This window comes from Brassica napus, chromosome C8 (genome assembly GCF_020379485.1).
Source record: "Brassica napus cultivar Da-Ae chromosome C8, Da-Ae, whole genome shotgun sequence".
NCBI classification, from domain to species: Eukaryota; Viridiplantae; Streptophyta; class Magnoliopsida; order Brassicales; family Brassicaceae; genus Brassica; species Brassica napus.
This window is the reverse complement of record NC_063451.1, coordinates 32419394-32437457: the sequence shown is the minus strand read 5'-3', so window position 1 is coordinate 32437457 and position 18064 is coordinate 32419394. Positions and strand designations below refer to the sequence as shown.

At 38.4% G+C, this 18064-nt stretch overlaps 1 protein-coding gene across 1 annotated transcript; it reads left to right on the top strand.

Annotated features, from left to right (window-relative positions):
- Nucleotides 1–7715: 7715 nt before the first annotated feature.
- Nucleotides 7716–11194, top strand: LOC106428628. The gene is made up of 6 exons (XM_013869372.1): nt 7716–7768; nt 7880–8022; nt 8128–8348; nt 8499–8756; nt 8955–10244; nt 10331–11194. The coding sequence occupies exons 1-6, from the start codon at nt 7716–7718 to the stop codon at nt 11192–11194; spliced, it is 2829 nt and encodes a 942-aa protein (XP_013724826.1).
- Nucleotides 11195–18064: the final 6870 nt, after the last annotated feature.

Sequence of the window (18064 nt, the reverse complement as noted above, 5' to 3'; positions counted from 1 at the left end):
ATTTGGGCCAAACCAGAAGAAAAAAGACCATCCAAGTGCTGTAAGAGAGTTTCCTCGTATGCCGGTTCAGAAGATTCCGGTCCCTGAGCTTAAAGATGATGGAACATTAAGATTTCCGTGGGCAGCCAGGATGGACCCAGCTACCAGAAACCTTTATCGAGCGGCCAAGCCAACCTTTCGACTCGATGGAACTCCTGAGGTAACGATTCCCTCTCAGGTGCTTCGCCTAGGACCAGAAAATAAAAAGGAGTATATCATTGGCCACTTTCACCGCTGCTCTCTTCCTCCAGGGGGTTTAATCCACGTTGTGGTTAATAGGTTGTGGGGAAGAACTTGTAGAATAGGTTGTCGTAAGCTGAGCGAGACCTCTTACATGTTTCACATACCTCATGATTCAACTCGACAATGGGTAATTCAAAGAGGTGTATGGCATGTTGATGACTGCCTATTATTTGTTTCACCTTGGAAACCAGTTAATTCATTCAAGGTCCCTGAAGTATCAACAATCCCAGTGTGGGTAACTCTTAAAAATGTTCCGGATTGTTGTTACTCAAGATTGGGTCTTAGCCACGTAGCTTCAGGACTTGGTGAGCCTATGCAAACACATAAACCTCGACTTAATCCGACCTGTTTGGGAGAAGCAAAATTGTTGGTTGAAGTGGAACTTGACAAACCTTTTCCAAAGCAAATTGCCTTGGATGACAAACAAGGTAATATTTACTTGGTGGATGTTGAGTATACATGGATTCCAAGTGTGTGTGGCAGGTGTGGACACTTAGGACACAAGGAAAAAAGATGTCTACTTCCAGTTGTTGATTCGAACGTGGAAACAAGGTCCACACATGAGGATTTATCTGCTGGAGAACCTTAGCCTGAAATGGGAAAGATACTAGCTCAGTCTACTGTTGCATCAGATCAATTGGTATCAGAAGCTGAAAATTTGGAGTCACAAGTGAATGTTGAACCGAAGCATCTCTCTACTCCAGTAAACAACCCCACTCACTCTAAGGTACATATAGCCAATGGCTCCAACTCTCATTTCACTTCCTCACCATTAGCAGACACACAATCTGCTCCAACTAAAACCACTATTATGGAAGAAATTCCATCTCCTGTTATTGTCTTTGAGACCAACTTGGTTTCAATGGACAATTCATTGGTCCCTCCAAACTTTCGTGCACATGACAGCCCTCCTACCAATCAAATTGCTCATATTGTGCAAGATGATGGAGAAGGGTTTATGAGTGAAGCTACGGCAAACCTCAACATGTCTCGAGGTGGTAGGCCAATAAAACCACTCCAAAAATTTCAAGATATGGAATGGAAAACGATAAGAGAAAGGGGTAAAAGAGGTCGTCGAGGCCGCGGAAACCACCTGCCATTTTCCTAATAGTTTCATCCTTCTCTTGTTTCATTAAGCTTATGAATCATAAGTCTTCTCTTTTGTAAGCTAATGCTTGGTTCAATATGAGGCATGTCTCATCTTACTTTCTAAAACTTTATGGTTGTTCAACCGTACATTGTATGTTTTTCGTAGTTTAATTTGAAAGCCTTTTTACAAAAAAAAAAAACTATGACGAAAACTATGTACCAAATTACCTAAACAACTCTGAAATTATAAAAGATATCTTAACAAATCTCCTATAGATTCTTATTTGTAGGTTTTAGTTTTCATCAAAACCACCCTAATAAATTCAAAAGTCACTTGAATTCCACTAAAATTAAAACACCCTAAAGTCTGTTAAAACACCTGGTCCAATACCCCCCCCCCCCCCCCCCCCCCCCTCCCCTTAAAGCCTTTTCATATTAATTAAGTAATTTATGAAGTGGTAATACTATAAATTTTGTACAATAGATTTATTTAGTAACTTTATTTTAATAGAATATACTAGATTTTGATCAGTTCAGATGCACGATTTATTTTTTTATTCTTATATGTTTCCAATCTTTGAAACTACCATCAAATTGATTGTTTGTGTTCATGTTGTAGATTCATATGTTTTTTAGTTTTGATATTTAAGTGATTTTTCAATGTGTTTAGCTTTTCGACTTTCTAATTTATAAGAATGTTCTTCTTTAAACTTTGCGCAGGTTTTTATGTATTTTACTTTGATAAATTCACTAAAATATAAAATATTAGAGTTTTTAAGTATACTTTTAGGTTGTATCAAATATAAAGATGGTCATTTTGATTTTGAAATTTTTATACCTACTTCAAATTTGATTTGGAATTTTTTTTTTAAATACATGTTTAGCATTGTGCGTGGTATATTTGTTTATGAAAATAGAGATTACTATAATATGATATAATATTATGAAGATAATATTAATTTCAAAATTGTATATTTCTCAATTATATTATTTGAAACAATATTATTTTTTCTATATGCATTAATTTAATTTATATATAATAATCTGTTGCAAAATTACTAAATTACGAAGTAATAAATATTTATATGTGATAAGATTATAATATTGCATACTATATGTTAAATAATATTTGGCTTATATATTTCATATTTAAATTATGTATTTCATTATAACCAAAAATATAAAATATTTAAATTAGACAGAGACCGTTCTAAAATAAATTTAGTTTTGCATTTGAACTTTGCTTTCAAAATTTTATTTTTTAATAAATAATTAACATAAGCTTTCATTTTTGAACATGATATATAAATTTTGAATATTTTGTTTTACCATTCACACTTATTTTTAATTTTAAATATTTAAACTTTAAATGATTTATATAAATATATCATATGATAATTAAAATAGCATAACCCGATATTTTAAGTTTATGTATTATTTATAGTTTTATTTTTAACGTGTTAAATATAAAATGAAATAATTTTTTTTCTTAATACATCACATTGATTAGGCCTGGGCTTCGGTTCGGGTTTTTCAATCTTAAGACTCAATATACATTAACTTAACCAAATACTCAATATACTTAAACTTATTTTGGGTTAAATTTACCCAAAGTAACCATTCGGTTTCAAATAGTAACCAATTTAACCAATAAAAAGTACTTTTAAGCCAATAAAAACATAAAAATTTCATTTCAAAGGGACAAACCTTCGACTAAAAAAAGACAAATATCAAGTCGAAGAACAATAGACTAACAAAAAAAAAACACTAAACTCTCATTGCTGCCGTAGCTAACCATCACTTTGAATCAGGTTCTTCTTGTGTTTGCTTGGATATCATAATCTGAAAAAATAGCTAGCAAGTTATAAAAAAAACGTAGATACCAAACATAGATAACAAGTTGTAAACAAAAATTCGATTCACCTGCTGCGCGAAACTAAATCACAATTATCCTTCGACCGGGTGATTGTGGTCGAGTGGTAAGCAGACGGGACTGAGACACCAACACGTTTCAGGTTCGATCCACCTGCTGCGCGAAACTAAGTCACAATTATCCTGGTCACCTAACACAGATATGGGCCTATGCTTTAGGGCCCATTTGAATACCCGGAGAGAGGGTCTATCCGTGAGCTGCACCTCCCCTTGGGGAATAGTTTGGGCCTATCCATGGGCCTGGTATACCCCCAAGTTAATCAAAAAAAAAAAGTTGTAAACAAAAACATAGATAATCAAATATGTTACCACTTCATTCTCTTTCCACGCTTTAAACTGTTTGCAGGTTTGGAGATGTTTATGCAGGTTGGATGTGCCTAATTAAGGTGTACAAGAAAAAGGTCTTCTAGCAATACTGGCATATGCATTTGTCTCTGTTATTTTTAGCCCTGGACAAAAAAACCGGAACCAAAAAACCGAACCGGAACCGAATCAAATTACCCGAAACCGAACCGAAACTCTCAAATATCCGAATAGTTCCTAAATTTCTATATCCGAGTAACCGGAACCGAGCCGAAAACCGAACGGGTACCCGAATATCCGAAAAAACAAGTATCCACTTTCTAATATAAGGTAAAATGTCATCAACCCCACTCGAACATGAATAGTGAGAATATTGTTATCACCAGACCATGATATCTTTTACGTACTCTCTTATATTATACATATAAATATATGGTATTTTTATATTAAAATTCAATAAATACTTATAAAACTAGCACTTTATTGATTCAAACTCTAGTTGGATTGACAAATATGCAAGTGTGTAACCACTAGACCACTTAGATTTACATATTAACTCATATATTTTGTATATGTATATTTGATTCATTTATTAAATGGGTATCCGAAACCGAACCAAAACCGACCGAAACCGAACTGAAATCTCATAAGTACCTATTGGGTATAAGAATGATTTATCCGATATACCCGGAACCGAATGGTTCCTACCCGAAACCGAACCGAGTACCCGAATGCCCAAGGCTAGTTATTTTCCATCCTTGTGTAGTGTTTCCAAACAGTTTACCGTGAGTTAAGTATCATCTAACAAAAAACGGTAAATTGAACCAGAAACATGAAATTAGACATCGGACCTTTGTTAATACATATCAAATGAGAGATCAAAAACATGCGACTAAAAGAAAACTGAAATTAGGGTTTAGGATTGTAAATATTAGGTTGACTTTTGAGTTCTTCCTGTGAATCGATAAGCCATCACGGTTCTCCATTTATAGCGAATCACAACTAGGGTTTGGTTTGGATTGAAGAAATCGAGAGACGGCAAGGACCGAAGGTGAAGAGACGAAAGAATAAAGGCTATAGCTTTTAGTTTAGGTTTTGGAAATAACAATAATATTAGGGCTGCGCAAATAAACCGAACCCGAAAATCCGAACCGAACCCGATCCGATAAAAATGAATCCGAACCGATCCGAACCCGACATAAATACCGAATGGATCCTGTTTTTTGGTATTTTGGGTTATGGGTATTATCCGAACCGAACCCGGACCTAAATGGATATCCGATAGAACCCGAAACATTTAAAATTACAAAAATAACTTCTACCAAATATGATCTTAATTCTTAATATGTATCCAAAATACTTTAAGATATTATTGAACTTCTAAAATAATTATCTGTTACACGAATGTTGATGGTGGAATGTGGCAGTTAAAGCCTGAAGTTTTTAGATTTTGGTTTTGTTTTCATTGAATAATGTTTCTCATTTCATGAGAACTTAGTTTTTGTTTTATGATTTTATTTATCTGGTTTTTTTTCTATCACTAACTATGTTTATCTTTCGCTTGATTTTGAATGATCACGTTTGATGTTTTTTCTTATTTTTGAATCGATTTTAGTTATGTTTTGGCTATTAAAATATGTACAAATCATGTATTTTAAATCCAAAGAACCGATTTCATTTATGTTTTAGTTACAAAATAGGTTCAAATCAGGTATTTTTAAACCGAAGAACCGATTGGGACCCGAACCCGAAAGTACAATGGGTTATACCAGTTTTTTGAAGATTTACTAACCCCGATCCGAACCCGAACCGGTCCCGAACCGAACTTTTATATAACCCGAATGGGGTTGATTTTGATAAACCCGAAAAACCAAAACCCGAATGGATAAAACCGAAACCCAATTGGGACCCCGAATGCCCATGCCTAAATAATATGATGGAAAACACACACAACGCCATTTAAAGCTTCGGTTTAATGTGAGTACTCAATCGGATACCAGGTATAAACCGACCCAAACCGTTACCCAAATTAAGCTGAAGACAAAACCCAATCGGGTATTTAACGAGAACCGAATACACCCGAACCCGGTTTTTTCGGGTCGGTTTCGGGTCGGGTCCTCGGGTCTGGTTTTTGTGTCCAGGCCTAACATTGATCAACACTACATTGAGCAATGTTTTAATTTGATGTTTATAAAATTAATAAGTTAATATGTTCAGTCTTGAAATTTTAACATTTTCTATATTTGATGTAGTACCCTACAAAAAAAATTGTAAAAAAATTTAATAGTTTTGAATATGAAACATGAATAATTATCCCTATTGGCATCTTTATTTTATTAGTATAGCCTGATATAAAAATATTTTTAAAGATCTAATATCTTATTTTTATGGAAAATTTTCATGTTTACCACTTTCTTGGTACCATTATTCATGTTTACCACCATTAAAGAGACATTTTCGAAGCCAGCCGTCCTTCCCCACTGTTCGTCCCACGGTTCCGATGATCGGAGGTACGGGGTCTATGACTCCGCCTAGTGATCATGAACTCCCCCAATCCCCTGCAAAGTCCTACTCTCAAGCTGTTGCCCCAGGCTCCCGTGATCTAGAAGAAAGGTTTTCCAATGTGGTTCGTTATTCTCCTATGGCTGATTTGCAAGGAGGAGTCGCTCTAGTTGATTTACCAGATGAGCTACTGTCAGATTCAAAACCCTTGTGGTCTGCATATATTGTTGGTCATTTTATGGGAGATGCACCCCATATCGGTAAAGTTCATGCCATTGTTAACAGGATCTGGTCTTTCCCAGACAGGCCTGAAAAGATCGACGCACAGTTCATCAGTCCACACACGGTTTTGTTCCGGATTGATAATCTTCAACTCAAGGATCGTGTCCTGAAAAGGACCTTTTGGCACATTGCGGATATACCAATTGTGGTACGGGAATGGAGTCCAAAAACAGCATCTGCTCAACCTGATCTCACCGCTGTCCCGCTATGGGTGGATCTCCAGGGGGTTCTAGATCACCTATTCTCCCATAATGGTCTTACTTTCTTTAAGGATACTATTGGACGTACAGTGAAACTTCACCCAAATACGGAACGTTGCGTTCGACTTGACGTCGCTTGTCTGTTAGTTGTGATGAACCTAGAGGAACCCTTACCAGCAAGTATAAAAGTTAAGGGAACGGATGAAATCATCTTAGTCAGCTATCCGTTGCTACCTCCACGTTGTCTTGGGTGTCAAAAATGGGGGCACACAGACAAAACTTGTTCAAAAAATAAGCATATTAAAGAGAAAACAGAGGATGCGAAGGAGTTAGAGACTGTCGTGGAGGGAACTGGAACTGATGGTTACAGGCAGGCTTAGTGGTCGTAAATGGAAACCAAAAATCTATTGACTTAGAGAACCCTGTATTGGAGGTTGTGCACTTGGCTACAGAGGCAGCAAACGCTCAACAATCCTCGTCAAAGGATAGTGAAGAGAAAGTTAGAAATTCAGTTTCTCGGGTTCATGATAGCGTCTCAAACAAGGTATCGGTAGGACTCGTGATTCCTGAAAATGAGGAACCTTGGTTGACGATTCCTCAGAGCTCGCCTTCTGGCTGTCGGAATAATGGGAAATCAGCAAGAAGCACGGAGGTGGAGCTCCCTAGCACCAGCTCGCCGTCTAGATTCCATTTGCTCAGTACTGACCTTGAGGAGGGTGAGGTCGAGATGGAAAATGAAAGCCCTAGTTCTGATGAGGAAAGCTCAGTGGAATCTAAGGCGGCTTTTGAGAAGAAAAAACAAATGGAGAAGCAAAAACTTGGAAAAAATAAGTAGTCTCAAAAGAGTAACCCCAATGTGAATGTTGGGAGCAAAAATGATCAAACAAAAGGAGCCAGAAACAAGCAAACCAATCATGCCTCCTCACGGAGTCACTAATGTGATGATATCTTTATTTGCGTGGAACACCTAGGGCTTCAACAAAATGCGCAAACAAACGGCTCTTCGTTCTTGGATTCTTTCTGCTAAACCCTCTTTCGGTTGTCTAATCGAAACTCGCGTTTGAGAAGAGAACAGTGTCTCTATTCTAAACTCTGCTCTTCCTAACTAGAATTTTCTTACCAACTATGACCACCACCGCCTTGGAAAACTATGGGTCTGCTGGGCGGAGGATGTCTCGGTTACTCTTTTTTTTTAAAAGTGCTCAGTGCATCACTGTATGGGTTACCTCAGACATAGGAGAGCAGTTTCTCTGTTCCTGTGTCTATGCCTCAAATTTTGCTGTTGACAGACAGCACTTGTGGACTGAAATGGCTTACATAAAAACTCAATATGCCTTACCGGGAGTTTCATGGATTGTGATGGACGACTTTAATGAAACTCTGGTATCTTCAAAACACTCTAGAGGCACTATATCAAACGCTAATCTGCGTGGTATGGAGGCCTTACAGTCTGCAGTCGCTACCTGAAATCTTACGGACCTTGCTTCTCTTGGTCCTACCTTCACCTGGACTAATAAGCAATGGGAAAACCCTATAGCAAAGATACTGGATCGTGTGCTTGTCAATGATCACTGGTTGGATCATTTTCCTCACTCTTATGCAAGTGTGGAACCCTCTGGTGTCTCTGATCACACACGCTGTTGGGTGCGACTAGAGACTCCCCCACCGGGTAACAAGCGTCCTTTCAAGTTCTTTAATTTCCTTGTGGATCATCCAGACTTTCATGATACTATTGCCACGGTTTGGGACTCCACAGAGGTTCTGATCCACTCCACATCGGCGTTGTACAGGTTCCATAAGAAATTGAAGCTTCTCTAACCAGTGCTGCGTAGACTGAATAAAAACAAGTTTGGTAATCTCCCACAACGTACTCGTGAAGCTTTTTATGTACTCTGTGACAAACAAAAGGAAGCACTTCTGAGCCCCACTGAAACAACGTTTGACGAAGCTGCAGAAGCTATGACTGTCTGGAACCACTGGGCAGGGATAGAGGAAAGTTTCTTGCGCCAGAAGTCTCGGATCACTCTGTTAAAAAATGGAGATCAGAACACGCTGTTCTTCTTCAAAATCGTCCAGACGAGAACCTCCTTCAATATGATAAGGCGCCTTACCTTGCCTTCTGGAGAGGTGATTACGGATCTTCAACGGATCATAGTGGTGGCTGCTGTACATTTCGAAAGCTTCCTCCAAAAGGGCCCTCTCCACATTACCTCCACGTCGACTCCGGATCTGTCTGACTTATTGGACTTCCGATGCCCTGCGCACACTGCTCATCTGCTCACTCACCCTATATCGGAGGCTGAGATTTAAAATGTGTTGTTCTCCTTGCCCTCCAACAAAGCTCCTGGCCCTGACGGGTTCCAGGCTGAGTTCTATCGTGCATCGTGGGATATTATCAAACAAGACTTTGTCACAGCAGTTCAGTCTTTCTTCATGTACGGATTTCTGCCTCGAGGAGTCAATACGACAATTCTGACGCTCATTCCTAAACATGGAGATGCAAAAGAGATAAAGGACTACAGGCCTATCAGCTGTTGCAATATCTTGTACAAAGTGATTTCAAAGATTCTCGCAAACAGGCTCAAAGTGTTGCTTCCAAAGCTGATTGAACCTACTCAATGTGCGTTTGTTAAAGGTCGGCTGCTTCTTGAGAATGTCCTTTTAGCTACTGAACTTGTCAAAGACTACCACAAACAGTCAATCCAGCCTCGAAGTGTTCTCAACCTGGATATATCGAAGGCTTTTGACTCAGTAAACTGGTCTTTCATTACAAATACTCTTCGCACTATGGGCATTCCGGATATGTTGGTACACTGGATCCACACATGTCTTTCCACAGCTGCTTTCTCTGTTTCGGTTAATGGTGAATTGGAAGGTTTCTTCGGAAGTGAACGCGGCCTGCGACAAGGATGTTCTCTATCTCCATATCTGTTCGTCATTGCCATAAATGTGTTGTCAAGAATGCTTAATAAGGCAGCTCAATCTCACAGTATCGGCTACCACCCCTCGTGCAGCAAGGTAAACTTGACACACTTAAGCTTTGCGGACGATCTAATGATCTTTACTGATGGTGCAGCTGCTTCGCTGAAAGGCGTGTTCGAGGTTCTATCAGAATTCGCGAGTATCTCTGGCTTGCTGATCAATCCAGCTAAATTTTCTATATTCATGGCGGGCCGTATTAGTCAAGACTTTAAGGATGAGGTTCAGCGTCTGGGCATTCCAACAGAATCTCTTCCTGTGAGATATCTCGGTCTCCCACTCACCACAAAGACAATGACCAAAACAGATTACGAACCATTGATTTATCAGATACGCACATGTCTGGTGTCATGGTCTAGTCGCTCTCTCTCATATGCTGGTCGTTTGCAGCTTGTGAAAACAGTCATTGGCAGTATAACTAACTTCTGGTGCTCTGTGTTTCGTCTTCCAAAGAGCTGTCTCAGTACTATTGAAAGCATGTGTGCTGCATTCCTATGGTCTGGATCGCCTAATACGCATACAAAAGCAAAGGTCGCTTGGGATGATGTGTGTAGACCTAAGGATGAGGGAGGTCTAGGCCTTAGCCGTCTCACGGAAATATCACGAGTTTTTGCACTTAGCTTGATATGGCGACTACTCACGAACTCTGGTTCCCTTTGGGTCGCTTGGACGAAGGTTTATCTGCTTCGCTCTCAAAGTTTCTGTGACCTCAGTGATAAGTACGTAGGTTCTTGGATATGGCGAAAACTTTGAAACTCAAGGACAGAGCAGCTTCATTCCTCCGATCAGAGATTGGTAATGGCGAGACCACCTTATTCTGGTTTGATAACTGGCTGAGTGTAGGACGGCTATTAAACATCACGGGTGATTTAGGAACACAAGTCTTAGGTATCCCCCGCTATGCGACGGTCTCGGAAGCGGCTTCTGGTGGACAATGGAACATTCGTCGGTGTCGTGGCTATCACCTACGGGCGATGATGGCCTACATCAACCCTGTTCCAGCTCCGGCGGAGGACGCTGCTGATGATCGTCGTCTATGGCACCACGGGGATGGGGTTTACAAACCGGCATTTTGCAGTAAAGCAACATGGGAGCAACTTAGGACTCACTACCCTAAGATCGCTTGGAGTAAAGTTGTTTGGTTTCAACAAAGCATACCTCGATTTGCTTTCATCACATGGCTGGCGTTTCAGGGTAGACTGTCTACGGGTGCAAGAAGTAGAGCTTGGGGTTGCATTCAACCGTGCCTCCTTTGTGGTGAACCGGATGAGACCCGCGACCACCTATACTTCGCATGCCCTTACTCGTTTACGGTGTGGATTGATCTCGTAGGTTTCATGCTGGGATCTCGAGTGAATCCTGATTGGGCTGTCACCGTCACATCTCTTCTGTCTCCTCGCAGGAAGGAGATCGATACTTGCCTCCTCAAGCTTGCTCTCCAAGCTAGCATTTATAGTATTTGGCGTGAAAGAAACAGTAAGCGTCACAATGGAAATTCCCTCAGCGCTAGCCAAATGGTCAGGTACATTGACAAGACCAATCGGAACAGGATCTCTTCTCTCCGACACAGGAAGCCAGCCTTCTACAGCGACATGATGCAGCGATGGCTTGCTAGGAATACTTAGTACTCTTAGTGCTTTATTCTCTTTAAGACTTGTGTTTCTTTTCATGAAAGCATAAACCTCAGTGGCCTGTATTTTTTTTTTTGTTGATAATCAATTTAAAATTTCAAAAAAAAAAAGACATTTTAAAAAATATTTTCTTCATTAAGTGGCAAAAGACTCGTATACTCTTGTTCTCTATATATATAAATAAATAATTATTTAAATAATAAAAAAAATTCTATAGAATTATACTTTTCAAATTCAATTTTTTTTATAAATTTGTTTTTGAATTTGTTTTTTCAAAATTAATTTTTGAAAATCAAAAATTATTTTTGAGGCTATTTTTTATAATTTTTTTTTATATTTTTGATTATTTATTTATATATTTATTAAAATCCTAAATTTCACATTCCAAAAATCCTACCTCATCCCTCAATTCTAAACCATAAGTCTAGATTAGTTAACCCCTAGGTTATAAATATCTTTTATCATTCATTAAAAGTGAGGATAAAAATGGTTAGTGTAAACATGAAAAATAGTATTATGAATGTGGTATTTTTGTTAATTTCCTTATTTTTATTATAATAGTTAGATGAATAGTGAAAATCAGTTGATAAAAATCTTATTTTGTAAGATTTGTAAGATCATTATTGTTGGAAATAAAGAAAAAATTGCATATTTTAAATTTTTTAGTTTGTTTCTCTATCCCGATTGACAAAATTTGCATACTTAGAATCGGACAGATTCTAAGTAATATCAGTTTTTAAATTATAATTATAATTATAATTATAATTTTGAAATATATTTTTAAAGATTGCAACAATTAAAAAAATAGATTTATTAGTATATATTTGTTTTTAGGTTGTAGTTGAATAATTATTTTTAAATAAAATATCACTGAATATATTCTGATTATTGAATATATTCCGTTGTTATTTATAGCTTTCAGATTTGAAATGATAATATATGAATACAATGGTTTACATAATGATTAAAATATTAAAATAACTATGCGGTCTTAATTTATACAAATTTCGTGAGTTGCATAAAAAGATAAATTTATTTCATGTTTCGTTTTTTGCTGTCAATCTTTAAGGTTTCTTTATGATAATAGATTTTGTAAAATTTGTAATTAACTATTATTTTCTAAAATATAGGTGAATGGGATTATAAGTTAAGTGATCTTGTTACATTTAATAGTGATAAAATACATTTAATATATAAAAGATGAAAGTATAGATAACAAATAAAGGATTATTATTTTAAGAAAGTAGATTTTGTTTGATATTCTATTTAAATGTTTTTGTTTTGAAAAAGAGCTTTTTTATTCTATTTAAATGTTATATATTAAAATGACTAATGTAAATTATAAAATAAAACATGTCAAATAACTAATTAAATGGTTCTACGATTACTTCTAAACGGTAAATAAAAAGTATGACTCTAAATTAATAGATTATATATATTTTGTTTTCATTATCTTTCTAATATATTGGTATATTATATCGTTATAGATTTGTAATATTGAAATTTTCTTGTTTTCTTTTGCATATCAAAATAAAGAAAATCATCTCATAGCTTATTTAGGCTGTAGGAACTAAGGGTATGAATGGTGACCAATGAATGACGAAGAATAACACATTCGTTAATGTTGCTTAAAAATATCACCATTCATTAGGAATAAATTTTTCTTTTCATTTTTTACCATTCTTTTTTTGTAGAAAAATAAAGAACAAAACTATTTTTTATGTAATTTGAGATGGAACAACTATATGGAAGATATATGTAAATATAGATAGTTGAGATCCTTATTTGTAATTAGTCTAGACCTAGTACTCTCTTCTAACGTGTATAAGTATTATACAAAGCCTCTAATAAGAATTATCACTTTCCATAATCTATATGGTATCAGAACTGACGCTCATAAACTTAGAAAAAATTTTCTAAGCCGCCATCATGAGTTCTTCATCGAACACCAATGAAGTCATCTCCATCAACAACAACAACAATTCTCTTCTTCATATTAACATGTCTAATGTGTCAAAACTCACAAGCACCAACTATCTCATGTAGAGTTTGCAAGTTCATGCTTTGCTGGATGGCTATGCTCTTGCCAATCATCTCGAAGCCTCTGGTGTTGTCCCACTGCCAACACTAACTGCTGACAATGTCATCTCTGAGAATCCAGAGTTCATTCGATGGACTCATCAAGACAAGCTGATATAGAGCGCTCTTCTTGGAGCCATATCCACCTCGATCCAACCTATCATGTCTCGTATGACAACTGCGTCTCAGATCTGGGAGAAGCTAGCCTCCATCTATGCCAAACCCAGTCGCGGCCACATCAAACAACTCAAGGATCAGCTCAAGTACTACACCAAAGGAAACAAGTCGACCGATGAGTATCTTCAAGGCGCCTTTACCAAACTTGATCAACTTGCAATTCTAGGCAAACAATATGATCATGAAGATCAAGTAGAAGTGATTCTCGGTGGATTACCAGAAGACTACAAGAAGGTTGTGGATCAAATTGAGGGCAAAGATACTCCTCCAAGTATCACTGAGATACACGAACGACTGCTCAACCATGAGGCCAAACTCCTGGCCAACCATGATGCTCTGCAGTGATCCCTATGTCTGCGAATGCAGTTCAACATCGACAGCAGCAGCACAACTACTCCAACATTCACAACAACAACAGCAAGAGGTACAACAACAACTCATCCAGCGGTGACAACAATTTTCACTACTCACAGCCTCCCCAACGCTATGAGCAACACCAGTCCAAACCCTACTTGGGTAAGTGTCAACTCTGCAACACTCAAGGTCACAGTGCACGCTGCTGTCCTCAGCTCCAGCAGCAACTCCACGCATCAACACCAACAAACCAACAAGCAAGTCCCTTCCGGCCTTGGCAACAACGCGCAAATCTTGTGGTCAATTCGCCATACCTTGCAGTGAACTGGCTACTTGATTCAGGTGCCACTCACCACATCACGTCGGACCTAAACAACCTCTCTCTCCATCAACCTTATCAAGGTGGAGATGATGTTTTCATTGCTGATGGCTCAAGCCTACCGATATTACACACTGGTTCTTCTACTCTCTCAAATCCAACTCGCAATATGTCATTACAAAACATTTTATATGTTCCTGATATTGATAAGAACCTCATATCAGTATACCGTCTATGCAACACTAATGGTGTTTCGGTTGAATTTTCCCCTGCTTCATTTCAGGTGAAGGATCTCAGCACGGGGGTCCCATTACTCAAAGGCAGGACTAAGAATGAGCTATACCAGTGGCCTATTCAACACTCTCATCCAACGGCCATGCTTACCTCATCAAATCCAAAAACATCTTTCTCTTCATGGCATTCTCTGCTCGGCCATCCTTCTTTTTCTATTTTAAACACCATTGTTTCTCAGTTTTCTCTTCCAACTATTGCTTGTTCTTCAAAACATTTGTCTTGTTCTGATTGTTTAATTTATAAAAGCCACAAACAACCTTTCACAAACTCTTCTATTGCTTCTTCTCGGCCTCTTGAATATGTTTTCAGTGATGTGTGGTCTTCTCCTATAACATCCATTGATAACTTCAAGTACTATGTTTTTTTTATTGATCACTACTCGCGGTACACGTGGCTCTATCCACTCAAAAAGAAATTACAAGTCCAAGAAGTGTTCATTGCATACAAAGCACTCGTCGAAAAGAAGTTTCAAACCTCCATCGGAACACTCTTTTCAGACAATGGTGGTGAGTATGTTGCTTAAAAAATCTTTCTAGCAGCACACGGCATCACACATATTACGTCTCCGCCTCATACGCCACAACAAAACGGTGTTTCAGAGAGAAAACATCGGCATATTGTTGAGACTGGCCTCACCTTACTGTCCACGGCATCAATACCAAAAGACTACTGGACGTATGCCTTCTCCACGGCTGTGTACTTGATCAATTGACTTCTCACACCCACGCTCTCTATGAAGTCACCGTATCAAATACTCTTTGGAGAGCCTCCGAATTATGAGAAGTTAAGGGTGTTTGGTTGCTTGTGTTTTCCTTGGTTGAGGCCATACAATAATCACAAGCTTCAAGATAAATCACAGAGGTGTATCTTCCTTGGTTACTCTACTTCTCAGAGTGCCTATTTTTGTCTTGAACCAACTACACAACGCATCTACATGTCGAGACATGTTCACTTTGTGGAATCAGAGTTCCCATACCGCTCAATGAAAACAGCTCCTCAACAAGAGCCAGAGAACACGACAACAGTTCCAGTTCCTATAGCCACACCCCTCACTGCCATACCTCAACGAGTTATGCGACCCTTGTGCAAGACTCTTCACCAGCAACCACCTCCACAGCCTAACACTCAGGTATTGCCTCCTAACTCTGAAACTCCATCTCCTCTACCTCCTTTGGAGCCCACTGCTCCTTCTCAAAACGAATCTCAGCCGATTCAGACTGACCCTTCTTCCCATGAGCCTACTGCTCCACTTCAAAATGAGTCTCAACCCACGACTCAGAACACAAACACATCAAAAATATCCCATAACCAACCAGCCATGTCTTTGCAACCTACTGAACCACAAAATCTAGTCACTGAACCCACTCAAAATGTCCACAGAATGAAAACTAGAGCCAAAAATAACATATCCAAACCTGTTCAGAAACTAACTCTTACAGTTGAGGGAACAAAAGCACTCTCTCTGAACCAACAACCATCAATCAAGCCATGAAGCAGACTGAGTGGCGTGAAGCAGCTATCACTGAGTTTGATGTGCACATTGTGAATCACACTTGGGATCTCGAGCCTCCGGAACCAGACCAACATGTCATCGACTGCAAGTGGCTTTTCACAGCAAAATACTTGTCAAATGGTCAAGTTCGTTGTCGCAAAGGGTGTTTAGTCGCCAAGGGCTATACGCAACGGTATGATGTAGATTACTTTGAAACCTTCAGACCGGTTATCAAGTCTACTACCATCCACTTAGTAATTGAAGTTGCAGTTACACAGTCTTGGCCTATCAAGCAATTGGATGTTAACAATGATTTTCTTCAAGGAGATCTCACTGAAGTTGTGTATATGCGGCAACCGCCTGGCTTCATCGACAAAGATAAGCCCACTCACGTATGTCGCCTTCGCTAACCAATCTATGGTCTCAAGCAAGCTCCGCGTCCTGGTATCTTTCCCTGAGACAACACCTTCTTGCGACAGGCTTCATCAACTACGCTGATGATGCTTCTCTCTTTATTCATCGATATGGACACACAATCACATATGTTCTGGTCTACGTGGACGACATCCTTGTTACAGGAAATAACTCGATGGTCGTTGATAGGGTCCTCAAATCATTTGCTGAAAGATTCTCCATTAAAGACCCTATTGATCTTCACTACTTCCTTGGGATATAAGCCATCTGGACACCACATGTACTTCATCTAATGAAGCAGAAATACATCAACGATTGTTAAACAAGCAGAAAATGGCTGATGCGAAACCAGTTGCCATTCCTCTACCTACTTCACCAAAACTGACTCTCAACGGTGGCACACCTCTACTCGATGTTGCTCCATATCGTTCTCTTGTTGGCAGTCTACAATACTTGGCATTTACGAGACCTGATATATCCTACGCAGTCGCACGTCTCTCTCAATTCATGCATAAACCAACTATGGAGCACTAGCAGGCGGCAAAACGGGTCCTCCGTTATCTCGTAGTCATGGAATATTCTTTCACAAGAACACTCTCACCTTACACGCTTACTCTGATGCAGATTGGGCCGGCGACATGAATGATTACGTCTCTACAAACGCATATATCATTTATCTTGGTCGTAACCCGGTCTTCTGGTCGTCCAAAAAACAGAAAGGAGTTGCACGCTCCTCTACATAAGCTGAATACCGTGCTGTGGCAAATAGAGCTTCTGAGGTAACCTGGCTCTGCTCGTTGCTTTCTGATCTCTGCATCGACATACCCACAACTCCAGTTATATATTGCGACAATGTGGGAGCCACTTATCTGTGTGCCAATCCGGTGTTCCACTCTCGTATGAAACATATTGCACTTGATTATCACTTCACAAGGATTATCACTTCACGAGGAACATGATACAAGCTGGCCAGCTCCGTGTTACACATGTCTCTACGCGAGACCAACTCGCTGATGCTTTGACGAAGCCACTTCCGCGGAACCACTTTCAGCAACCTTGCAACAAGATTGGAGTGCACGTGTTTCATTCATCTTGAGGAGGTGTATTAAAAATATATGTAAATATAGATAGTTGAGATCCTTATTTGTAATTAGTCTAGATCTAGTACTCTCTTCTAACGCGTATAAGTATTGTACAAAGCCTCTAATAAGAATTATCAATTTCTATAATCTATAAACTATTCCTTTTCATTACTTTAATTTTATCTCTTTACGTTCTTTGGAATTTGTGTGAGACTTTGGAATTTTATATTACGATAAGTAATCGAGCCTTTATTGAGTTCGTGCGTCGCTAGCTCCGGAGTATAAGGAACCGAAAGTCAACGGCCAAACAGTTAAGATATGGTCAATTGTCGTACTCGAATTTTCAACAATGCAACTTTTGTTTTAATAGAATAACTAGATCTTGACCCGCGCTACAAAGCGCGGGTATATTGTTTGTTTTGTTTTTTCGGTATATTTTTTATATATAGCTTAAAATGAATATCACCCTCTTCCTGGTTGAACAAAAAAAAGAATATCACCCGTTCCACATTCATAAAATCAGTTAAATGTAAAAAGTAGTTAAATGAAATAGGTACGTGTTTTGCTCGTAGGAAGCAACAAACATATCAATATACAATTTAGTTATCAATATTATTTAGTATATGAACTTTAAGATTTTTAAAATAATTTCA